This window comes from Desmodus rotundus, chromosome 12 (assembly GCF_022682495.2).
Source record: "Desmodus rotundus isolate HL8 chromosome 12, HLdesRot8A.1, whole genome shotgun sequence".
Taxonomy (NCBI): Eukaryota; Metazoa; Chordata; class Mammalia; order Chiroptera; family Phyllostomidae; genus Desmodus; species Desmodus rotundus.
The window spans coordinates 76,651,763-76,676,570 of NC_071398.1; the positions used below are offsets into that span (position 1 = coordinate 76,651,763).

General features: G+C 44.8%; 3 protein-coding genes across 7 annotated transcripts in view; 1 reads left to right on the forward strand and 2 right to left on the reverse strand.

Annotated features, from left to right (window-relative positions):
• Positions 1–13,521, forward strand: PIAS3 (protein inhibitor of activated STAT 3). 3 transcript variants are annotated; one of them, XM_024574593.3, is made up of 14 exons: positions 1–188; positions 2,393–2,810; positions 2,970–3,054; positions 3,290–3,340; positions 3,510–3,600; positions 4,088–4,222; positions 4,427–4,532; positions 5,521–5,594; positions 5,693–5,853; positions 6,562–6,695; positions 6,776–6,944; positions 7,116–7,249; positions 7,433–7,470; positions 8,014–9,213. In XM_024574593.3, exons 2-14 carry the CDS (start codon positions 2,396–2,398, stop codon positions 8,278–8,280), a joined length of 1,860 nt encoding a protein of 619 aa, XP_024430361.1. In that variant the 5' UTR covers positions 1–188; positions 2,393–2,395; the 3' UTR covers positions 8,281–9,213. The 3 variants fall into 3 exon arrangements, with proteins under 3 accessions (XP_024430361.1, XP_024430354.1, XP_053770445.1); XM_024574586.3 differs by lacking the exon at positions 1–188 and adding an exon at positions 760–885; XM_053914470.1 differs by lacking the exons at positions 1–188; positions 8,014–9,213 and adding exons at positions 784–885; positions 13,421–13,521.
• NUDT17 (nudix hydrolase 17) lies at positions 9,222–12,278 on the reverse strand. Its single transcript, XM_053914808.1, is given in 11 exon segments — positions 9,222–9,612; positions 9,981–10,121; positions 10,302–10,400; positions 10,668–10,760; positions 10,904–10,929; positions 11,125–11,308; positions 11,515–11,532; positions 11,535–11,641; positions 11,644–11,698; positions 11,701–11,822; positions 12,272–12,278. Coding segments are annotated over 11 exon segments (1,023 nt in total). The 3' UTR covers positions 9,222–9,441.
• POLR3C (RNA polymerase III subunit C) overlaps positions 13,363–24,808 on the reverse strand; it is a 15,747-nt gene continuing 4,301 nt past the window's right edge. For all 3 annotated transcript variants that reach the window (XM_045181697.3, XM_024574634.3, XM_024574617.3), the window contains exons 5-15: positions 24,107–24,195; positions 20,174–20,278; positions 19,953–20,045; positions 18,295–18,375; positions 18,005–18,056; positions 17,603–17,663; positions 17,001–17,151; positions 16,165–16,266; positions 15,985–16,034; positions 15,415–15,564; positions 13,363–13,529 (exon numbers count right to left, since the gene is read on the reverse strand). In XM_045181697.3, the coding sequence (XP_045037632.1) occupies positions 13,448–13,529; positions 15,415–15,564; positions 15,985–16,034; positions 16,165–16,266; positions 17,001–17,151; positions 17,603–17,663; positions 18,005–18,056; positions 18,295–18,375; positions 19,953–20,045; positions 20,174–20,278; positions 24,107–24,195 (1,016 nt within the window). In that variant the 3' untranslated portion in view covers positions 13,363–13,447. The remainder of the gene's footprint in view (positions 13,530–15,414; positions 15,565–15,984; positions 16,035–16,164; positions 16,267–17,000; positions 17,152–17,602; positions 17,664–18,004; positions 18,057–18,294; positions 18,376–19,952; positions 20,046–20,173; positions 20,279–24,106; positions 24,196–24,808) is intronic.

A 24,808-nucleotide genomic window follows, 5' to 3' on the forward strand; every position in this document is an offset into this window, starting at 1 on the left:
AGAAGGGGGCGGCTCCAGCCCCAGTGCTTGGCCTGTCGAAGCTCCTACCCAGGCGGAGCTGCGGCAGCAGTGTCCAGTTGCGGCACTCACCTCCAGCTGTGTAGTCTGATCGAGCCTTGCCGGGCCCCTTCTCCCACCTCCCCAGCCCACCCTCTGAGCGCCCTCCCCGGCCTCAGGCAACTGTGCTGGTAAGTCACGCTCTTCGCACCAAACTTCTGCTGCCAAGTTGTAGTTCTACGGCCGGACCAGGAACTATATTGTAGTTGGTGGTGGTGGTTTGGGGCGGGGGTGGGGGTGGGGTAGAGAAATGAAGGATTGAGAATAGCCGTCCTGAACTATTTATGACTAAAATGGATCGGATTTCACCCATTTCCCAAGATGGTAAAACTCTTGATTTTAGCTGGTTAAACTTGGAGAGGGAACTTCGCTTCCCCCTCCCCCATTTCTCTCAGATTTAAGCAGTTCTCGGTACTTTCCTTCCGTATTTCACATCTCTTTGGCTTCCTAATAGCTCATCCCCTGCTCACTCCGGCGTGGCAAAACCTCCCTCTTGTAGGCACCTCTGGCTCGCCTCCTCTCCTTAACCCCTGGAGACCCCGCGATCTTTTGAGGAGCACACTTCCTTCGTGCCCACCCGTGTCGCATCCCAGCCAAAGACTTGCAGGAGCCAGTCCAGGGTGGTGGGAGGGGCCGAGGCTAAAGCTTGTCCGGAGCCCGGCGGGCGGGGCCTGCTAGGGGAGGTGTAGGGGCCGGACGGGGCGGAGCAGGCGGCAATTTGCGGCCGGCTCCGGGGTGGTGAGTTGTGCGCCGGTCCCTGGGCCTGAGCTTGAGCTTAGGCTCTCTCGCTTGCGATGTCTCAAGATGGCGGAGCTGGGCGAATTAAAGGTACTGGTCCCCTCCCCCATTCCCATCTGGACAGAGTCTGGCGGTCCGCCGAGTCAGGGGAGCGACTGAGACTGGGTCCTGAAGGTTCGGGTGGAGACGTGGCGGGGACCGGCTGCTAGGGATGGGAGAGAAGTGGCTGTGGGCGAAGAAGGGGCTGCGGCGGAGCTCCGGGGGCGGGGCCGCGGGGCAGATGGAGGGGTGGGGCCGAGGGGGAATTGCCGCGTAAGGGCCGATGCTCAGGGGGCGGGGACGCGGGGTAAAAGTCGGATTTGGTTGTAGACGCAGAGGTAGTGATAGGGCCAGAGGGAAAAGCTGCTGTAGAGGCGTAGAGGGCCAGTCTATCAAGGCCAAGAGATGCGACGGTAGGGGGCAGGTGTAGAGAATAATACTGGGGGTGCTGACGTACCGGAGGCTTTTCTGGGAAATGCAGCTGAAAGGTGGAGGCTTTGAGGCTGCTATTGGGATCTGAACCTTGGGAAGTACCAGTGGGCGACTGAGATCTAGGGGGCGGGGCCGTGCGGGCTCTAGATCGAGGGGTGGGGCAGAAGTATCCTGGAGCAATTTCAAGATGGGAAAGTCCTGCTTCTGTGAATCGGTATTTTCGGTCAGAGACCTAGGGGTGTGAAACTGTGGGGTAGAAAGATGCAAGTTCTTGACGAAGCTAGTAGGGAAAAAAAGACTATATAGAGGAAATAAGGATGGCAGAAAAGCAGAGGAGTAGGTTTTTCATCACCGTCCTCAAAAAGGGCCCAAAGCCATAAAGCCTCCTATGAAGGGAAGAATGTGGAAGGCTAGCAAGACCCTGCTAGAGATTCACAGAAGGGATTCACTGTTAAACACTTTGTCCCAAGTTTTGGTCTTGTTTCCCTCTCAGATAAGTAGGACTGAGGGAGGGGTGCTTATATGAATGACACTGAGAAAAGGATTTGGGGGAGTTAAAAGCATTGAACCTGACCTGAAAACCCTGGCCACAAAAGCTTCAGAAGCTTGGGGAAAATAGCTGAGGTGGACTGAGGTGTTGGGAGGTGGGGGCGATGGGACACGATCCTCCAGCCATCTAGCCCTTTTCTTCCCTGTTGGCTATCTGCCCTGACATCTTTTCTACCCCTTGTTTTCCTTGTCTCATACCCTCTTCCCAGGAGGCTGGGATGGGTCTGAGAGTCTGAGAAAGAGCAGGAAAGGAAATAAGCAGCTTAGAGTTCAGGTTGCAGGGTTATGGCTGTAGTGGGCTCAGAGGTGTGCCTGAGGATGGCTTGCTGTCTGTACCCTGCTCCAACCTGGTCAGCTTACAGGCATGGTGAGATAGGGTTGCTTAAGCTCTGGAGGTAGTGGTGAGGTTGACCTGAGGGTTGCTAAAGTGGGACTGAGATATCCCTTTGGCCAGGTTGGCTGTCTGGCAGTATACTACTGGCTGGAAAGGAAGACGCATTGCCCATCCAGTAGCTCAGCCCCAGTGCAGGACAAGCCTATGTGAGATAGGATTCTCAAGCTTCTCTGTTCTCTGCAGCACATGGTGATGAGTTTCCGGGTGTCTGAGCTCCAGGTGCTCCTTGGCTTTGCTGGCCGGAACAAGAGTGGACGAAAACACGAGCTCCTGGCCAAGGCCCTGCACCTCCTAAAGTCCAGCTGTGCCCCCAGTGTCCAGATGAAAATCAAAGAACTTTACCGCCGACGCTTCCCCCGGAAGACACTTGGGCCCTCTGATCTCTCCCTGCTCTCTTTGCCCCCTGGGACCCCTCCTGTAGGCTCCCCTGGTTCGCTAGCTCCCATCCCCCCAGTCCTCTTGGCCCCCGGTACCCTGCTGGGCCCCAAGCGGGAAGTGGACATGCACCCCCCTCTGCCCCAGCCTGTGCATCCTGATGTCACCATGAAACCATTGCCCTTCTATGAAGTCTACGGGGAGCTCATCCGGCCCACCACCCTCGGTATGGCTCTTTGTGGTCCTTCAGTCTTCCTGGCCTCCATGCCTCTTCCCCAAGCCTTTCCGAGTCTTTAGTCCTATGGGATCATCAGCTTGGGATGGGGGTAACTTCTGTCGCTGCCTATGCATGGTCTTGGGAATAACTGCCTCTTTGTGTTCTCAGCATCCACCTCTAGCCAGCGGTTTGAGGAAGCGCACTTTACTTTCGCGCTCACACCCCAGCAAGTTCAGCAGATTCTCACATCCAGGTACTTCAGGCCTCTTGCCTCACTGTAGGGTTGGTTACTTCTGGACTGTGCTCAGACTTTCTTCTCTTTTGCCCTGCTCTCCTTCCTATCCATCCTCCTGCACCTGTATTGTCTCTTCATTCTTTCAAATGTCTTTGCTATCCCCTGGATGTCTAACTTCCTGTGTTTCTGTCTGTTCACCCCTGCCCTCTGTGGGAGCCACATACTGACACCTCTCCCTCCCCCTCCCTGACAGAGAGGTTCTACCAGGGGCCAAATGTGATTATACTATACAGGTACAGCTAAGGTGAGTTGATTTTCCCTTCCTCCCTGCCAGGCGCTTCCTTTAGGGGCGGGAATGAAATAAGGGAATGTCAGATACCCCTAGGAGATATCCCTCGTACTGTTATTGAATACTGAGGGGTTCAGCTCAAGAAACTGCCCCCATCCTTTTATCTTCTCTCATCTCTTCCTAGGTTCTGTCTCTGTGAGACCAGCTGCCCCCAGGAGGACTATTTCCCTCCCAACCTCTTTGTCAAGGTCAATGGGAAACTGTGTCCTCTGCCGGTAAATACTCTTTCCTTTTTCTGGCAGCAACCCCTTCTGTTTAAGTTCCTACATGTTAACTAAAAAACCCTATTATGAAAGAGACATGCTTAGCACAGTGCCTGATACATAGTAGGTGCTCTGTTTCCTGGTTGAATCAATATAATCAAGAGAGCACTAAGATAGGACTGAACAAGGGTTCTGTCAGAACCCAGAGGAGTGATGTTAGTTCAACCCAAATGTTCAGGAAAGGCTTCTCAGAAGTGATGAATCCAGAGCTGAGAGTTGGACCAAGTAGGGTATCCCTATTCTTCTTCTTCCAGAACTCTGTGAGTGGGTTCCTATTTCGTTGGTCAATGAATAAGCTCTCTTTTACCCCCAGGAATGAACCCCATAGACAATAACAGTGCTCCAGTTTTTCGAGTGTCCTTGGTCAGTAAGCTGGCCTTCCCTCCAGGGAATGAGTAACCTGAGACAAGATGTCTTGACCAGTCCTTCCCTTCCCTAGGGTTACCTTCCCCCTACCAAGAATGGGGCTGAGCCCAAAAGGCCCAGCCGCCCCATCAACATCACACCCCTGGCTCGACTCTCAGCCACTGTTCCCAACACCATTGTGGTCAACTGGTCATCTGAGTTTGGACGGGTGAGCATGGCTGCGTCAGGGAGGATGAAGAAGCCTGAAATGCAGGGAATGAGAAGGAATCACCCAAGTGTTTTGTGTTTGGGAAATATCTTCCTCTTCATGGGTTTCTCTGGCTTAACCTACTGTCTTTGATCCTCACGGGACAAAGGGTATGGGGGTGGTGTGCAAATCAGAGGCTAATTGTCTCCCTCTACCTCCAAGTAGAATTACTCATTGTCTGTGTACCTGGTGAGGCAGTTGACTGCAGGGACCCTTCTACAAAAACTCAGAGCAAAGGGCATACGGAACCCAGACCACTCCCGAGCACTGAGTGAGTAGCATCCTACCCCTCTTCCCTACTCTGATCTGGATCCAGGTCTTCCTGGCCCTCTAGCCTTTTTAGACACACCCACACCCTGACAGTTTACCTCACCTCTCACATTAACCTCAACCCTCCCCTTACATCCCTTACCAGTCTTAGTGGTTGAGGAATTGGATCTTGCATTCCCAATTATACATCTGCTTTACACCTCCTGCACCCTAACCTTGGCTCTGCTGGAATATGGGTTCTTTGGTCTGGAAAGAATCTTAAGGATCATCTACTCTAACCCTCTCATGATGCTTTTTTAAAAGTTTTTTAACAATTTTTATTTTTGATTTTAGAGAGAGAAGGGCGGGAGAAAGAGAGGGAGAGAAACATCAATGTGAGAGAGAAATATCAATCGGTTGCCTTCCATATGGGCCCCCATTGAGGACTGAACCTGCATGTGCCCTGATTGTGAATCAAACTGGCAACCTTTTTTTTTTTTTAATTTTTAAAAAGATTTTTATTTATTTACTTTTCAAGAGGGGAAGGGAGGGAGAAAGACATCAATATGTGGTTGCCTCTCATGCGTGCCCTACACTGGGGACCTGGCCTGCAACCTAGGCATGTACCCTGACTGGGAATTGAACTGGCAACCCTTTAGTTCGCAGGCTGGTGCTCAATCCACTGAGCCACGCGAACCAGGAATGAACTGGCAGCCTTTTTGTTTGTGGGTAGATGCCCAACCAACTGAGCCACACTGGCTGAGACCCTCTTGTGATGCTTTAATTCCTTCTAGGTCATCTCTGCCAAAGTGTCACGAAGCTATATTTAAGCATCTTCGGGGACGGGGAAATCTTACCCACCCACTCACTTACCCACCTGGCCTTCATAATCCAGATCCCAGACTACCCCCATGTGACATCCAAAAGCCATCTGCTTCTGACCTCACCACCTCCCAGGCTTCCTCTCCAGCCTTGCTGACTCCATTTCTCTGGCTTCACTTCCGTTTCAGTCAAGGAGAAACTGACTGCTGACCCCGACAGTGAGGTGGCCACTACAAGTCTCCGGGTGTCACTCATGTGCCCGGTGAGTACAAGGGAGAAGAGGGGAGGAGGGTTCAGAGATACTAGAGTGAGGCTTTGTGGGACATGAGGATTCTGACCAGACAACTCATCTCTCCTCAGCTCGGAAAGATGCGCCTGACTGTCCCTTGTCGTGCTCTCACCTGTGCCCACCTGCAGAGCTTCGACGCTGCCCTGTATCTACAGATGAATGAGAAGAAGCCAACGTGGACTTGTCCTGTGTGTGACAAGAAGGCTCCCTATGAATCTCTTATCATTGACGGGTAGGGCCATTTTGCATTCTGCTTCATCTTACCTAGGACGGCCACTAGTTTTCTCTCTCTCTCATATGTGTATGTGTGTATAGATACATGTATATATGTGAGTGTGTATGTATACATATATATGTGTACTCTAACCCCCTTGATAATATTTCCAACACTGAGGACTTACATGGTGCTGAGCACTTTGCATGCCTTGTCTTATTGGGTCCTCATCATAACTCTGACATAGATATTGCTATTCCTCACATGTGAGGAAACTGAGGCCCGGAGAGACTGAATATTTTGCCTGAAGTTATACGGTTAGTAAGTGGCAAAGCTACTGTATCAAACTATAATATTGCTTATAACAACTACTTGGCCTCTCACTGAGCATAGCAATAAAGTTCTTTTGAGGGCTTAGATATGCTGATCTAGGGAGTCCTAATCCCTTTCCAGAACGTACATTACAGTCCTTGTTCCCAGTGCCCTTTTTAAAGTGGTTTATGGAGTTCTCTATCTCTGCTCCTTATTTTGTCCCTAGTACTACATGAAGTAGATGCTTAGAATATATTTATTTTAAAGGTTAGTATTAAAGGTTGCAAAGCTCTTTTATATACTGTACTTGATTCTACCAACAGCTCAGTTCAGTAGGATGGATAATATCTGTTTTACAGATGAGGCCTGGCTACTGTCTCAACACCATAAATTCCCTTCTCTCCCCTCCTCCAGTCTATTCATGGATATTCTTAATTCCTGCTCGGATTGTGATGAGATCCAGTTCATGGAAGATGGATCCTGGTGCCCAATGAAACCCAAGAAGGAGGCATCTGAGGTTTGCCCCCCGCCAGGGTATGGGCTGGATGGTGAGTGATCCCTTGTCCCCTAGCTGAGCTAAGTCGTGAATGGCCTCTTCTCTGAGACACAGTATTCTTACCATCCACAGGCCTCCAGTACAGCCCAGTCCAAGAGGGCAATCCATCAGAGAATAAGAAGAAGGTTGAAGTTATAGACCTGACAATAGAAAGCTCATCAGATGAAGAGGACCTGCCCCCAACCAAGAAGCACTGTCCTGTCACCTCAGCTGCCATCCTGGCCCTACCTGGAAGCAAAGGGTATGAAGAAATAGGCTGACTCTATAACAGAAGGGACAGAGGAAAAAGTCAGGAAGGCTTTCTGGTCACAGGGCAAAGCCTGGTACATAGAGGGGACTTGGGAGGCTGAGCTGGGTGAGGGCATTTATGGTTTGTTTGCTGGCTGCCCCAGCTCCTTGTTTCTCCTCACAGAGTCCTGACAGCTGGTCACCAGCCATCTTCAGTGCTACGGAGCCCTGCTGTGGGCACGTTGGGTGGAGATTTCCTGTCCAGTCTCCCATTACATGAGTACCCACCTGCCTTCCCACTGGGGGCGGACATCCAAGGTAGGACATTGATTACAAAACAGGACCCTAAACTGCCATGACCTTCCTCTGGGATCAAACCCCTGCTCCTTTTCAAAGTTTTCTGGCTCTCTTTGCAAAGGGCCACAATCCAAGGAAATTTTCTGTTGTTTTTGGCAGTGAAGGGGTCAGACAGGAGGTTGATTTTAATTTTTTTCTTACCAGGTTTAGATTTATTTTCTTTCCTTCACACTGAAAGTCAGGTAAGTGATCCCTTCTCTTATGAAGATCTCAGATCTCAGAAGATTCCTTTCTTAGGCACTAATGGGCACCCTCCCCCTCTCATTTTCCCTGGAGATCTAAATCTGTTTCTCTGTGAGGGGACAGTGAAAGCAGTTTATTTCCCTCTGAGGCCCCACTAGTACTTACTTAGATTTTCAGCTATGTCTTCCTCGACCCCTGTTACTGTTCTGTCTCCAGAGATTTTAGTGTAGTTCTGCCCCTTGCCTGCTCACCCCCCACGCCCATGTGTACTTGAGCACCATGCCTGCTTCAACCGGACATTCCATACATTTGGATGCCCACAAGGCCAAGAAACTAGCAAGCTGGAGGGGCTATCTCAAGACAGGGAACCAGGGTAGGGTATAGGGAAGCAGGGAATCGGAGAGAGGCTCTCCTTCTCACAGAGTACCTGGGGTCCAGAGGGGTTGATTTATCACATATGATATTTCTGATATGAGTGATGGGGGGAGGGGGGCAGATAAAGAAAGGATAAAATCTTAAACTTTGCCCTTGATTCCTCCCAGCACTATGGTCCCTCCGTCATCACCTCGCTAGATGAACAGGATGCCCTTGGCCATTTCTTCCAGTACCGAGGGACCCCTTCCCACTTCCTGGGCCCACTAGCCCCCACATTGGGGAGCTCTCACCGCAGCAGTACTCCAGCACCCCCTCCTGGCCGTATCAGTAGCATTGTGGCTCCTGGGGGCACCTTGAGGGAGGGGCACGGAGGGCCCCTGCCCCCAGGTCCCTCTTTGACTGGCTGCCGGTCAGACATCATTTCCTTGGACTGAGTCCTCTGGATTATGGAACCTGCACTGTCTCCCAATGCTGAACAAGTATACTCTGGAGTCCAGATCCCTGGCCACTTTTGACCCCTTAGAGGCTTTAGCCAAAGGCTGGGAAGACATTCATGGACACTTGTTTTTGGCATCATCTCTGTCTGACAAGGCCAGCACCCAAAGGGTTAATATTTAACCTCTTTTGAAGGATATTTGGGCTCTATTTTTTGAAGTGTTCTTTAGATGGCTGGCATGTTCCTTTGGGTACGTTAACCTAGGCAGTGGTAGGCAAATGGGATGTGATATGAGTTGGGGAAAGGGCTGACTTCTCATCCTTGACTATCTAGAGCCTTGTGGGGAAGGGGCCCTTCTGTTGACTCCCTAGATGCCCTCTCTTCCCATTTCCCAAACCCATGGCTCAGTTCCTTCCCCATAGCCATTGTCTCTTCATGTCCATTCTGTTCTCTTTGGCCAAACAGACAAGTAGAGAAACTGAGATAGACTCATGGACAAAGAACTCTATTTTGGTTTGAAGATTTTTTTATACTTAAACAAGGAAAACCAAAATACATCCAAAGATGACTTCCCCTGCCTCCTACTTCCTGGCATGCCTGAGGAGGAGATAAGGCCTTAGCCCTGATCCCCAGGGGTTTAGGAGCAGGGCCTGGCCTATTGTCTGGGGCCCTCTCTATTTATATATTAAGCTCACAATGTTTCTTATGCTGACCAGCCCAGGGTTGGAGCTTCAAAAGGCCCATAGCCCTGTGGTGAGGTCTGGATCATTCTGCACCTTTCCGGGGAGGTGGGATTACCTTTGTGCTCTCCCCATTCTCTTTTTTCAGGCTCCTCCAGGGCCTAGAACCTCTGTTGTAATTTTACTTTTTATTCCCAAAGTTGTAGCAAAGTTCTTAGCCACAATAAAGGTTGTGAATCTTCTGTGTCATACAGATAGACTGGAGAGGGGATTATGCACTGGCTTTCCAGATCCCTGGTTTGTGGGGAAGGGGTCCTTTGCAGGCTCAGGATCCAAATGAGCTCCAAATTCACATGGTAGAGGTGCCACACTGAGGACTTCCAATAGCACTAGTTTCTTCTTACCCCCTCCCCCAGTGCCCAGAAAAGCACTAGTACATTTAGCCCAACCCTGTGGAGCCCTCTTGCCCTTCTTCACCCTTATCTGCACAGATGTTGCAGCCAGAGCCTGAGGGCAAACTTGGTCCCAGTGCTGACCCTTTCTTTGACTTTTTCGGTGGTTGGGATTGTCTGCAGCAGTGTGGACATGGGCAAGGCCAGCGGTCGAGCTCTTCCATCCTCCTCTAGTTCCACCACACCAAATAATGACAGCTCCTGTCTAGGCTGTACCTTGTGGCTTAGCCCACTTTCATATCCATTGTCATAATCCTCCCAACTACCACAGGAGAAGGATGGGTGGATATTAACCTCATTTTACAGAAAGAAAACAGGTTCAAGGAGGGCTAAATGACTTGCCCCTAAGGGAGAGTAGGACACAAACCCAGGTCTTCAGGGCTAGCCAGTCAGAGCAGGAACCCTTGGAGTTTAATGTGTCTTTGATCTCATGTGCTCTCTTCAATTAGTTGACCAACTCACCACCTAAAACTCCCACCACACAAATCACCTCTCCTCCTGAGAGAGAGCTGAACTTCTCAATGTGTATGTGTTGGTGTGTTGGAGGGTCAGGGAAAAGCTTTTACTTACAGGACAGAGGGTGGTAGGTCCTGGGAGAGATGTCTCGGTGTCTCTGTCCCATCTTCTGTGGCGGCCACTGCAGCTGCTACATCTGGGTCCAGCCATATAAAGGCGCTCACCTCACTTGGATTTGGTTGGATCCATGCCTGGGGCCAGACAGGAAGCCTTTTCTGATCACAGTCTACCCACAGGTGGAATGGAGAGAAACTTGGAGCAGGGGGCAAGGCTATTGGATTTCTGACTTTCTCCCTCCCCCACCTTAGTCATAGTCAAAACCAATCTGGGCCTTCTGTGCCCCCATATCCTCCCTCCACTGCCAACCCTACCTGCAGCTGCTGCTGTGACTCCTGGGAGACCACAAGTAGATGGACAATGATGTGATGGTATTTGGGGAAACCCCAGCTCAGCCTAGGAGGGTAGGCAGACTAAGAGAAGAAAATGGCAAAAATGAGAACTTCCTGTTTCTTTCTGAGACTAAATACAGCTGAGGAAGTGGAGGGTAGAGATTGTAGAGGGTAGAGATGGTGCAGGACAGACACAGGTGAGGATTGTGGGTTTGGAGACTCCAAACTACCTACTCTCCATTATTTTTCCTGTGGCCAAAGCAGGAAAGGCTGTTCTATGGGACTTGGGGTACAAGTTGAGGGTTCTTGGTTAAATAGGGAGGGACCTCTCCCAGGTCCCTGTCTCACCTCCCATAACCCCAAAGGGACCCAAGAGAACTGGCCCTGGGGTAGCTGTAGTCCACTCTCCTCACAAAGCTCTCGAAGCCCTCCGTACAGCAGCTGGCAGAAAGAAGTTGAGTCAGAGAGCCAGTACCTGACCTCCAAGTCCTTGGTTTGCCCCTTTCTCAGGCCACACCCAAAGTGGTCCCAGATAGGTCTTTGGGTTCAGGACAGGGTACAGGTTGGTTCAGCTGAATAGCTACCTCTTCATTAAGTTCCACGTGCCCACCTGCAACAACAGTGGTCAGGTGCCACCACTATTTACATTGACCCCTCCAGTGGGCACAGATGCAGTTGCAGCCTCCTGTGAATATGGAACAAACCACATCTCTGTGCCTACTGTATTTCTGAAACTGGGAATGGCATGTTGGGTGAAGGGCAATTTTCTTCCCAGGACTTGGGGCCTTGTCCTCAGGGTGCTCACCTGGGGGTACCCAGAGGTTGGGGGAAACTCTGAGGGTGCTTGTCCTTCAGGTCAACAAGACAGTCTTATCCCTGGACTGCAGGATGATTGCCACACCCAGACCCACACCTCGATTCTTGGGCCGCTCAGTTTCCGGAGGCTTGGGCTGCTGGTTCAGGGCCACAAAAGGGCAGAAAGGGCGTTGCTGGCAGGAGGGCGTCCCTTGGGTTAAAGTTGTAGCAGTGGGTGATTGGGTGAAAATTGGGTGAAACTGCACAGGATAGGGGAGGAGGCTGAGTCGGGGCAATAGGCCCGGCCCCCTGACCTCGCGGGTAGCTCTCACCGGATCCAAGGCATAGCTGTACGTACAGCCCTTCCATCACTCCCCACCGCTGGAGCCCTCCTCCTAACCTGGAGCGGAAGCCTGGCTGTGAAGTGCCCAGGAATGGCCTGTCCGAAAGGAGGAGCTGTCCTCGCTGCAAGTCACAGTATGTGAGCCACGGCCCGAGCAGTGCCCCGGCGCTGGACTGGCCACACACTGCGCGAAGCTCACCGACTCCCGGCGCCCGGAAAAAAGCAGCAGCACCTGAGCTGAGCAGTGGCCATAATGGGGCTGTGGTTCGCTGCATCCTGGTTGGCGCCCCCTGGTGGCCCAGCGGTGCCTCCCCTAGGTCCGCGGGGTCGTAAGGCAGGCAGGCTTCCCCAACATCCTCGGGAAACTTAGGCATAACATTTGGGGATGAACCATCGGTGTAATATTAATAAATGACAAAGGAGACCACCTCTAAATCTTCAGTTCCTCTTTTCTTCCCATCTTGTTCAGGACAATGATCCCCGACTGAATGATTTCTGGACTCACATGTTCCCTGCCCCCCAACAGCCTTCCACAACGCTCTACACACTTGTTACAGCAGGGATTTCCTCAAATTAATTACACCTGTCTCCTAACCAGATACGCAGGGAACACTTTTGACACTTCCCCTTTATTTTTCCTCAAGTCTGGCAAGATTCATATGCCTTTTTTTCTAGTTATAGCCTTTATTCAGTTACCCCCAAAACCAGTCTCTGCTTCTCTCTGGGATCCTTGTCCCCTTCCATCTGGCAAATCCTCATTTTTCAAACTACAGATCAAGTGTCACTTTCTATATGGTCTTTCTGTACACGATACTTTCCATTATGTACCCCCCTCCATACTTCTTTGTCTCCTCCCACTAGCCTGTATGTGCAATGTGTAGTCATCTTTGTATCCTGAAGGTATGGCCTAGTACTGGGTATATAATATGTGCTCAGTAAATGAGTAGCCATCTTGTTTATCTTTGTATATTATACCTAGGATAATGGCCAGCAATTAATTGGCACTCATGTTTAATTAATTAGAACCAACACATTGGTAAGAGGAAACTAGAGATTATAAAACTTAACTGCTTTAGGTGAACTGAAGCTGCTATGATATTACATTGACTATTAATCATGGTTCTGAGAAAGCAAGCTTAGAATTGCCACTCTTAAGGAACTATGGAGAGGAGGAAGGCAATGATTTATTGAGTACTTACCATATGCTGGCCTTAATGAAATGTTTTACATACACAATTTCAGCCTGGAGCTGGCAAATGCGGCTTCTACCCATAGATTCTAGAGTAATTGCTTGGGCCAATGCACCTGCTAGTCCTGAAAATAGCTTTTCCCCCTACTTGGTGGTAGTCTTTCATATTCTTAACATTGTATGTATATGAACGTATGTATTTGAGATTACATTGTAACAAAATAGCCCCAGCTATTGTGGCTCAGAGGACTGAGTACGGGCCTGCGAACCAAAGGGTTGCCAGTTCTATTCCCGGTCTATGGCACATGCCTGGGGTGCAGGCCAGGTCCCCAGTGTGGGGCACACGAGAGGCAACCACACATCTATGTTTCTCTCCCTCTCTTCCCCCCTTCCCATCTCTCTAAAAATAAAATAAACTTTTAAAAAGATTACATTGTAACAAAATAAAGAACAGGTATAGCTTTTTGAAAATAGAATAAATTGGGAAGAAATTTCCATTTTCAAGGATGTTGAAACACAGGCTGAGCTAACTTCTTGGTGGGGACTGATGGATCTGATGATTACTATACTTGATTTTAAATTTCTCCTGCCAAGGAGGAGAGAATGTAGTGATGGATCAAAAAAGGATCAGCAAACTTTTTTAAAAATGTCTAACTCTTTCTGGTGTATTCTAGGAGGTGGGGATGAAGGATTTCAGTACAAGAATCTGTAACTTATCCCACTGCAAAGAATGCAACCAGGCACCTCCTTTATTTTTCCTTCCAATCCCTCTAGATCTTTGAGGAAGATGGTTCTTCAGGGTCATTGTCTCTTCATGGTGCTCTCTATGTATGACTCCAGCAAGAAGATAGTTTCATCCACCTGGATTTCACTGGCATCCAACCTGAGTGAAAAAGTGAAAGCATCTTCTCAGACTGAACATTTATTAGCATATTTATGGTTAGAGATTGGGCTGGGTGTGGCCATGGAGAAAAGCCTGGTTACCCTTGAGAGTCATGGGTAGAAAGCAGAACCAATAGATCATTCTCCCATTTACTGAGCATCTCTTAAATGCCAGACACTGAGAATTGCCAAGGATTCAAAAGATATACAGCCTCTGTCCTACGAGAAGTTACAGTCTTAACTTACAACCAGAAGAAAAAATTGCACATGTAAAGGCAGAGGTATAAAAGGATCTAGAGTGCTTTAAAGTAGAAGTTGAGAGTGGCTGAGGCTAAGTGTGTAGTGATTAGAAATAGAAAAAGAGTTTTCTGGACATGACTGAAGCCATCTGTAAAAACCCCACAGCTAATATCATACTTAATGGTGAAAAACTGAAAGCTTTTTCCTTAAGATCAGGAATAAGACAAGGATGTCTGTTTTTCACTTTCACTCAACCTATTACTGTAGGTTCTAGTGAGGGCAATTAGTTAAGAAAAAAATAAAAGGCATTCAGGTTGATATGATCCTATATATATAAAAATCTCAAAGGATCTGCAAACAAAAAAACTAGTCAATAAATTCTTTTTCTTTTTTAAAGATTTTATTTCTTTTTAGAGAGACGAGGAGGGGAGAAAGAGAGGGAGAGAAACACCAATGTGTGGTTGCCTCTCACACGCCCCACACTGGAGACCTGGCCAGCAACCCAGGCATGTACCCTGGACTGGGAATCGAACTGGTGACCCTTTGGTTCTCAGGCTGGTGCTCAATCCACTGAGCTACACCAGCCAGGGCGAGTCAACAAATTCTTAAAAGTTGCAGGATATCAATAAAAAAATCAAAATTAAAAAAGTTGCAGGATATAAAATCAAAACACAAAATTAGTTTCATTCCTATACACTATCAATTCAAAAATAAAGAAAATGCTAAAATAGCATCAAAACATAAAGTACTTAGGAATAAATGTAACAAAAGCAGTACATGAAGATGGAAAATGACAAAACATTGAGACATTAAAGACAAATAAATGGAAAGACGTCCCATGTTCATGGGTTGGAAAATTTAATATTGTTAAGATGGCAATACTCCCCAAAGGAATCTACAGATTCAAAGCAATCCCTATTAAGGCGGTGAGAAGTAAAAGGAAATGAGGATGGAAAGATAGGCAGCTATGAAACTGTAAAAGGTCCTAAATGTCACACCAAGGAGGCTGGTCTTTATACTATAAATATAGGAGTTTATAAAGCATTTAAAGTAGGAGAGTGATATCAATCATTTTAAAGACAGTAACTTTGAGAGCCTGTAAGAGATGGTTGGCAGGGGGTGAGGAGAGGTAGTGGTGGCGATTGTGAAGACCTAGGAAAGAGGTTATGAAGGCCTGCATAGGGGCCAAGGTGAAAGGCCAGATTTGAGCCCTGGCTGGTGTAGTTCAGCGGATTGAATGCAGGCTGTGAACCAAAGGGTAGCCGGTTCGATTCCCACTCAAGGCACATACCTGGGTTGCGGGCCAGGTCCCCAGTGGGGGCCACATGAGAAGCAACCACATGTTGATGTTTCTCCCTCCCTTCCCCTCTCTCTAAAAATAAATAAATAAAATCTTAAAGAAAAAAAAAGAAAGGCCAGTTTTGAGACACATTGCTGAAGTAAAAAATCACAACTTCTTCGGTGAACAAGAGTGTGTGGTGAGGGAGAAGAAGTTGAGGGTGTCTTCAGAGTTTTCAGCTTAGGGAAATAGGTGGATTCAATTCTGTTAACTGAGCTTAACAGAAGATAGTGAGTTTAGGTTTGGTTGTATTAACTTGGAGAGGTGGATTTGTCTCCAAGGTATTTTGAAACTGTATGATGCTTACTTGTTGACATTACGTTTTAGAGCCTCTAGCTGCTGGCGTTCAGGGGCTGTGATCATCTCCTCTATTTCTTGTAGCTGTGCCGCCTCTGCACCTGTAGCTTGCATAGATGCAATGATGGCTTCTACCCTCTGAGACTTTTCTAGTAGACGCCTGTCAGACAAACACAACTCTGAGGCTTGTCCCCTAGCCGTGGAGGTTCTTTTTACTCATTAGCCCTGGGGCATAATTCCCCCTTTACCACATTCCTGGTCAAAGTGGGTAATGTCACCCTCCAAGAATGTTTTTTATAAACTTAATTAGAAATGTGACTTCACTCCTGAAACTCTGTCTCATTTGCACTTTAAGTCTGGTGCCAGTTTGTACATTTCTCATTAATTTAATATACAAAATTATTTCACTGGGGGTATATTAGAAAAGTGCAGGCTAATGCATTATTTATACCAACCTAAGCCAACAATTCAATACAACTAGAGTGGTTATTGTCTCTATTGGTTTCTATTTCTATAGGAAATTTCTACTCAAGCCTTTGACCTTGAAAAAGTATAATTACTAAACTAAAATGCTACTCACTTGTTCTCTTTGGTTTCAAATTGCCTCCTTTCTATCAAGTTGGCTATGCTCTGAGGAGAGAGAAGACAAAAAATGCACATAGTTCTATTTAAGTAGCTCAGGTAAAATGGCTAAAGGGGGCCTGAGAGTAATAAGACTAGTTTGTATGGAGGGAATACAGAAAAGGTCCAGAGGAGTTACCTTGTAGCACCTGTGCAGCAACATTCGGGCAGCTGACAGGATGTTCACAGTATATAAATAGAAGGTCCTGGAAGGGGCATGGTCTGGCGTTTTGGGAATTTCCTACTTGTCCATAGAAAGAAAAATCAGAGAAATTATACTGTTCTTCAGAACTGGCAAAGTAAACTGGCAAAGTCGTGTCCCAGCTGACACTACTACACTCTCTTCTTTCCTTTTCCTCAGTCATTTAGCATCTGTGTTTATGGCATAATCAGACACAGGAGAACTGGGCTGCCGTTTTTTCCCTTTGACTGTAAACATCCTGAGTGGAGAAGAGAAGGCAACTAACATTTACTGAGCAATTCTTTTGTGCCATGTAGATTATATTTGATCTTTACCACAAACCACGTTATTTTTTATTACCATCACTCACCACCATTGGGAAAATTACGGTGGGTAATTTCCTTACTAGGTAAGAGGCAGAGTTATGATTCTAACTCCAAAATCCATTTTATCTCCTTACAGGGCCTATTACATGGGTCTGCACATAGTAAGAACTCACTAGATGTTGTTGATAGACTTAATCAATAATAAACTTAAGGTTCAAGGAAATGGCAAATTACAGAGACTAGGAGCTAAAGAAAAAGGGAGGGGTGATTTCTTGGCTGTGCTTCTTTTCTACTTGGCCAATTAAAGCTCCATAATTATCTTTCAAGTGCTTGCTGTGTCTTTATTAATCTTTTTTTTCTGTCTCAGAGCTGGATACAGAGTTTGCTTGGGGTTCAGGTGCATGCCTCAGGAGTTTCTCTCACTCTAGTCCAGCTCTGTTGGTTGATGATTATTACATCATTGGTTACCTGGAGTGATATGAAATTTTCTGAGAGCATCTTATAAAGCATATCCTTTGCCTCCTTTGCTGGAATCATTGCAAAGTCTTCTACCTGCTTCTGTTCCAGGTGTTTCTTTTGCAAAACTAGACGAAATATTCTGGCACAGCGAGACCCAAATCTGGAAAGGAATGAAGAAAGCAAATGGCATGCCAACATATATCAGCTTTAGCTCCTAGTCACAGATGGTGGCTGCTGTTTGCATGTGTGGAGCCAGGTCCACAGAAAAACAGCAATCAGAGAATTCTTTCACAACTCCACAGGTTGATGACGGTGCTGTTAATCATAAGGTAGTCACCAACTGCTGACACACTTCAGCACCTCAGTTCCTGCCCTGGTAAATAAAAGCTTTAGGAAGACTGGTTAATTGGAACCATTGGGAATTAAGCAGGAGGATATTTAGGGTGAAGAGTAATAGTAGATGGGATCCAAAGCAGTTGAGTGGAAAAATGCAGCAAGATATGCCAAGGTATGCCTATGCTGGTTGCTTACATAATGATTACATTACTTGTTCAAATGGGGCGTGGAAAGGAAGTGTCTGACCCCAACCCCAAACAGGGTGACCCTCTTACCTCTCCTGTACAACAGACTCCAGACTGGCTGTGGCTAGGGATCCGAGAGCCTTATGCAGGTCTTTATGTAGAGGATTAAGGTTACTCAATAATGTTTTGGCCTGGTTGTTGTGATCTTAGTTTTATTCCTAAGTCTCTAATTTAGAATTTAAATGTTATTTGTTTTTCATTGATCACATTTATGGTAAATAAGTATTTCTAAACCTTAATTAACTATGGTGTTCAAATCAGGATTTAGCTTAATAAAAATTTGGTTAATTAAAAGTCCCTTTTACTTCTTTATCATCAATGTGTTAGTCAACTTATTTAGTATACTAAATATTATCAAACCCTTTCTTTCCTAAGTCACCACTCTCTTTCAGTCTGGATGCCTGACTGCAAGGAAATCATTGGTAAGGATACTGATGATATACATTCCTCCACCACTGTCGCCAGACTTTCCAACAAACTCTAGCTATTAAAAAAGAGAGAGAGAGTGTGTGTGTTAACTGAATGGAAAATCCAGTGATTCTGTTTGTAGAGGAGCTAATCTGGCCAAGAGTTTGTAGAAGGTAACCCTCTTATTGTCTCAGTTGGCTATGTAGAGAATGAGGCTATAAGAGAATGATACCAGGTGTCAGTGGTAGAAATAAATCATAAACACAGCAGAAAAAAGAGACAAACAAACAACAAAAAAGCAAAAACAGACTTACTGGATCATCTGCCAGCAGAGTGAGATATTGATCAAGAACTTGCTTAGAGATGTTATAGCCAACAGGTAGGGATCTGAAGATCTATGGGAACAAAAAGAGACAGGGAAAATGGGTTTGGGAACTTAGAATTGCTGACATTACTAAAATAAAGATGTTTTAATTTTAGATGCCACAGTATAAAAATATCTAAAAATACAGCAGCATTGTTTGTAACAGTAAAAATCTAGAAACAATCCAAATATCCAATATAGATGAAATTGATTAAAATAAAGAACAGCATAGTCATTAAGTGGAATATGATGTAGCCATTATAAAGAATAAGACAGATGTATAACTGATGTGAAAAGAAGGTTTATATCATACTGGCATGTGAGAAACGCAAGTTTAGAACAGTAGAAAGAGTATAATCCATTATTTTTCGATTAAAAATGTACACATATACCTACACATATGTACAATGATACGTAAAAAAAAGGTCTGAATAAAGATACATATCAAACTATTAACAAAGTTCTCTGAGGTTGGAATTATGCAAAACTATATACAGGGTCTAGCAGAAGTAATGTCTGCTTGTGTGTGGTTGGTAGGGTAATAATATGGGTGTAATAATTTACATTTTTAATTTGAACCTAAAATGTCATATGGTGTGCTTGCATGTGATATTGTTGTTACAGAATTACATGCTTATGATTTTGTAATAAAAGAGGGGTGTTATTTGTACCGGACCCTGTATATATTTAAATTGAAGTATGTTATATATATAGAAGCACAGGTCTTAAGGATTTAATTTGATGAGTGTTGAAAATTGTATACACCCATTTAAGTACCATTCACAACAAATACAGAACGTATTCAGCATTCCTGAAAGTTTGGGGAACTACAACTTTTATTTTTTAATCCTTACCTAAGGACTTTTAGAAAGAGGGGTGGAGAAGAGAGAGAGAAACGTTGATTTGTTGTCTCTCATATGCACCCTGACCAGGGGGATCCAACCTGCAACCTAGGTATGTGACCTGACAGGGGACTGAACCTGCAGCCTTTCAGTCCATGGGATAACACTCCAACCAACTGAGCCATACTGGCCGGGGTGGAACTACAACTTTTTAAAAATTATACATGTCTATGCTGTTTGAATAAAGGTCATGTAATTACTTTTATCATCAGAAAAAAAACCTTTAATTTTTTGGCATACAGGTTAATAATTTTTTATATGAACAATATAAACGTTTACTAAATATATTTTATAGGAAAAATATAATTATGAAGGTAATAGAATATAAGTGAACATATTAGAAACATTAAATACTAAAATTTTAAGAAAGAGATATAATAAAACATTTAAAATGTGCAAAATTAATATACTGAAAAAAACAAATATAAGGAGCTAAATAATGTCCTGAGCACCAAGGCTCTCAGATTCCAAATAGTGCTTTCTTAGAATAGGAATAGTTTGTACTATGACTAATAGAATGGTTTAGGTTTTTATAGGCTGGATCCAAGAGACCAAATATTTTAGTACCTACTACCTGAAGGTAATCCCCATCTCACCTTAAACAACAAAGACTCTTTCTTTAAGGTTCAAAGCTCAACCTAACATGAGGGTGTATGTTATAATTATCCAAAAACCTGTCAGAAAGGTAGTACAACATCAAACTCACCTCATTGGAAGACAATGGCTGGGTGAAGGGGGCACTAGAGGGAGTGGTAATCTCACTCATCCGAAGCATGGTCCTCACAATCTCGCTGCTGGTCTGTATTTGAAAAGTGAGCTGGAATTCAGAATTCATTCTTCTGTGCTGGCTCTGGCTAAATACCAACAGCTACATCTGGCAAGTAAGAATGTCCCTGATGGTCACTGTCCCACCCACATAGATATAACCTGGTCCATCCTGTTGGCAACTGCGCTGACAATGGCTTGGTCTCGGAAGTGCTGGTGGAATCTGTCAAGGTTTGCCTGCCAATAAATTCCATCATCTGGAATGGGCTGAGGAGGAAAAAAAGGATTAGAAACATTTAGATGCAGTGAAAAATTTTCTGGTGGGGAGCTTGGATTGAACTAGTCACCATGTCTTTTCCTATAGAGTAGCAACAAATTGGCTGCAGAAAAACCATCCAGTCAGGTGGACTAGTGCCTCAATAAATTCAGTCTCAGACCAGATTCTCTAAGCCCACCTCCAACCTTTTTCTCTCTACTCATATTTTTACTCTTCTCTAGTATCCTCAGATCTCTTACCCAACCCTAACCACTCTCAGCAGATGACCTTTTCTCTCTTATTTCAGAGAGAAAACAGAAGTCTCATTAGGCCAGAACTCATTCAACTTTGTGCACATACCCCAGATTTCTTTCTTTCCTTCTTTAAAAAAAATTTTTTTTAAAGATTTTATTTATTTATTTTTAGAGAGAGAAGGAGGGAGGGTGGAAGAGAGAGAGAGAGAAACATCAATGCATGGTTGCCTCTCAAGCACCCCCAACTGGGGACCTGGCCCAAAACCCAGGCATGTGCTGTGACTGGGAATCAAACCCGTGACCCTTTGGTTCTCAGGCCAGCGCCCAATCCACTGAGCCACACCAGCCAGGGCTAAAAAATTTTTATATACATTTTATTTATTTATTTAGTTTTAGAGATAGGGGAATGAATGGAAAGAGGGTGAGAAACATCAATGTGTGGTTGCCTCTCAAGTGCCCCCTACTGGGGACCTGGCCCGCAACCTAGGCAGGTCCCCTGACTGGGAATTGAACCAGCAACCCTTTGGTTCACAGGCCAGCACTCAATCCACTGAGCTACTCCAGCCAGGACTCTTCCTTTTTTTAATTTCACTTTTATCATGGTGAAAAAAATGTTTCTCCTTTTACCTAAGGTTAATGCCCATACTGGTATGCTAGATTTTACCCTCTTCTGCATTCTCGGGGACCCAGCTCAGTTTTCCCTCCTCTCTCAATCTTCAGCTTCTCTTTCCTTACTGTCTTTTTCCCATCAGCCTTTACCTTATTCAAATCTATACTACTCTAAAATAATTCTTCAACACCATGCCTTTTCTCATATTCATTTTTGTCATAGCCAAGGTTTTCAAAGAGTTGACCATCCCAGCTGTATCCCCATTCACAGATGTACTCAACCCATTTCCAGCACTGTACTGAATGAAATGCCAAGGTCCCTGAGGACCTCCTTGTTGCTAAGTTCAAAGAATACTTTCCAGTTCTGATCATTTTTGATCTTTCTGAAACATATAACATGGATGGACATTTTTTTTCCTTCTTAACTCTGTGTGGTCCTTGGATTTTATGACACCATATTTTTTCATTTCCTAATTTTAAATTAAAAAAAAAATTGACTTTAGAGAGGGGAAGGGAGAAAGAAAGGGAGAAAAACACTGATGTGAGAGTAAAACATAGATCAGTTGTCTCTCATCAGTTGTCCCCCAACTGGGGAATGGAACCCATAACCTAGGAATGTGCCCTGACCTTTCAGTTTACAGGACAACTCCAACCATCTAAGCCACATTAGCCAGGGTCTATGATACCATTCTTTATTGGTGCTCCTCTTAACCATTCTGATTACTCTTCCTCAATCTGCAGATTCCTTTACCAGATGCCACCTGTAAATACTGGTATTCCTCAGGGTTCTGTCTATAGTTATTTACTTTTTTTGACTCTACGTATTGTGCTTAGGTGATTTTACCTATTCTTGAGGTTTTAACTATTGACGTATTCCTAAATCTATTCATTCTAGAACTCTCTATCAAGTTCCAGATGCATAGACTCAACTGCCTATTTGACATTTGCACCTGCTCCCCAAAACTGTTCTTTTTCAAAGTTTTCAGCTAACTATACTATAACCAACCCAATTTTTTAAGCTAGAAACTTGATTATCATCATTAACCCCTTGTTCTCCCTCATATACCATCCAATTATCAAGTTCTATCTGGTCTTTCTATTTATCAAATACATACTTTTCTTTATCTTAACTGACATTACCTTATTTCAGGCTCTAATTATGGCCCACATGGATTACTACAATAGTCTCCTAACTGGTTTTCACTTTTTCTTTTTAATATATTGGATGCTATAAAAATGGTAACTAGGTTTCCTACTTTTAATCTTGCTCCTTTTGTATCATTGTCCCCACTACTGAGAGAGCAGTGTTGTTGTTGTTGTCGTTCTTTTAACTTTTTGGGGTCACAATTCCCTTGAAGACTATGAAGTACTTTACAGAAAAACGCACGTGCATAAATTCAGGTAGACTCTTTCAAATCCATCCAAGGAGTCACACAAGTTATGAACCACTCTACTATAGTAATCTTTCTAAAATACAAATCTAGCCATTTTATTCCCCTGCTTAAAATTCATCAGTAGTTCCCCTGGCCTTCAGGATAGATTCCACACCTCTTAGTCAATCAAGCAATATTTATTGATGTCTTGCTAGTATTCCAGGTGCCAGGGTCAAAATACTTGAGGAATGTATAGCCTACTGAGAGTACAAAGACGAACAGGGCACACAAGTAAAAAATAATTTCAGCTACTTATAAAGGCGATGAATATGAAATGGAAAAATGTGGTGGTGACTCAGGAAGAGGGTGGGCAATGATGCATGAACTGTAAGAAAATATGATTTAAAAGAGGCAACTATATGAAGATCTGTGGGAAAAGCATTTGAAGCCAAAGAATTACTAAAGGCAAAGCCTGAAGACTGCAAAGAGTTTGACATGTTTTTTTAACCTTTAAAAAAAATTAATTGAGAGAGAGAAAGACAGACAGATCAATTTGTTTTTCCACTTATTTATGCATTCATTGGCTGATTCCTGTACATACCCTGACTGAGGGGTCAAACCTGCAACTTTGGTGTATCGGGATGGTGCTATCCAACTAAGCTACTCAGCCAGGGCGACTTTGACACGTTTGAGAAATGGAAAGAAAGAAGGTAGAACACAGGGAGCAAGAGGAAGATTGTGAAGTGCTGAGGTTGGAGAGCCTTGTCCCTAGCAGGTCATGTAAGGCTTAATAATCCATAGTTAAGATTTCTATTTCTTCTAAGAGTAATGGGAAGTTATTAAATGATTCTAAATCAGTGACATGTTGGGATTAAAGGAAACATCTTAGAAAGTCATTTTGGCTTTTAATAGGTATGAATGCAGGAAGAGAGACCATGTAGGAGAGTGTTGGCAAAGTGTTGATTAGAGATGGTAGTGGTTTGGACTAGGATGATAGCAGTGGAAATGGTGAGACACAGTTGGAGTTCAGGTAATTTTGGAAAATGGGCTGACAGGTTGTACTGGGGAACTGGAAGGTTCCTAGGATTTTGGCCTAAGCAAATGGTGGTGTCCTAGGTGGTGTCCTTTACTAAAATGAGGAAAGCTGAGAGAATAGATATTTGGATTGGAGGAAAGCAATTATTCTGTTTTGGCTATACTGAATTTGAGATGCTTATTAGACATCTTTGTAGACATTGGAAAGGCGTTTGAAGATAAAAGCTCAGGCTTACATATAGCTTTCTAGATGCATTTCTCACCACTGGCTCTCATGGGTCTCTATGTCCCAGCTATTCTGAATAACATAAACTTTTTGTAGGGTGTCCCCACTTTTTTGCATAAGCTGCTACCTCTGTCCAGTGGTTAAAGTAAGTTAAGCCTCAGAAGGGAGACAGCAATGGAGTTCACTCACTCTTCATTAGTCTATTGCTGGCTACTATTTAATGAAGTTCATAATCCTACCATACTTTTCAACCCAGGAATCTTTAAAGTCTCTTGGGGCTTATCTTAGTGCTCTTTCTGGCATGCCTCAGGGTGAGGACTCCTTATCAAAAAGCCCCATTACCTCTTTGTTATCTGTGGTATGTTTTGGTCTCTTGGCCTTGGGCTCCCCAGTAGCATCATCCTCCGATGATCTCCTCCTTTTACCTTTTCCTGCCAAATAAAACAGTTGGAATAGTTAGGCTACATCTCATATGATGACAGGAAATGATCAAACATGAGAGCAGATGTGTCCCTATTCCAAGGACATCTGTAGCTGCCTCTAGGTTAGAGTTGCTCAGGAGATGGAGTAGCTACAAGAAACTCACGTAAATGATGAAGTTATCTGAGATTCAACATGTTAAAAAAGAAATTACTAACCTTAATCCCTCAAACTACTCCTGTTCAATTGTACAATGACACTGGAGAGCTAATTGTTGAGAAGCTGCTGTTGATATGTTGAGTAAGGACACAAAGCGTTGTTTTTTTTAAGACCCAAAAGAAAAGGAGGAAAGATCTGCTCTAATGCTTCCTTTTACAGTGAATGGCAACATCATCCTCCCACATATGCAAATCAGACACATAGAAGTCATTCTTGATACCTGTCTCCTTCACCACTTCTATATCTAATCTTTCAATGGTTTGTCTACATTTACTCTTGCCCCATCCTTTCCGCACATAGAAAAATCTTTAAAAATGCAAATTAGATTATGTCACTCCACTGCTTAAAATCCTTTAGTGTTTTTCCTTTGCTCTTAGGATAAAGAACAGGTACTCTATGAGGTCT

Bases quoted from the DNA above. Each gene is read 5' to 3' on its own strand.
- PIAS3 (XM_024574586.3), top strand. From the start codon at position 862: ATGGCGGAGCTGGGCGAATTAAAG. The intron at 3,055-3,289 runs GTACTTCAGGCC...CCTCCCTGACAG, and splicing joins CAGCAGATTCTCACATCCAG to AGAGGTTCTACCAGGGGCCA. The intron at 3,341-3,509 runs GTGAGTTGATTT...ATCTCTTCCTAG, and splicing joins ACTATACAGGTACAGCTAAG to GTTCTGTCTCTGTGAGACCA.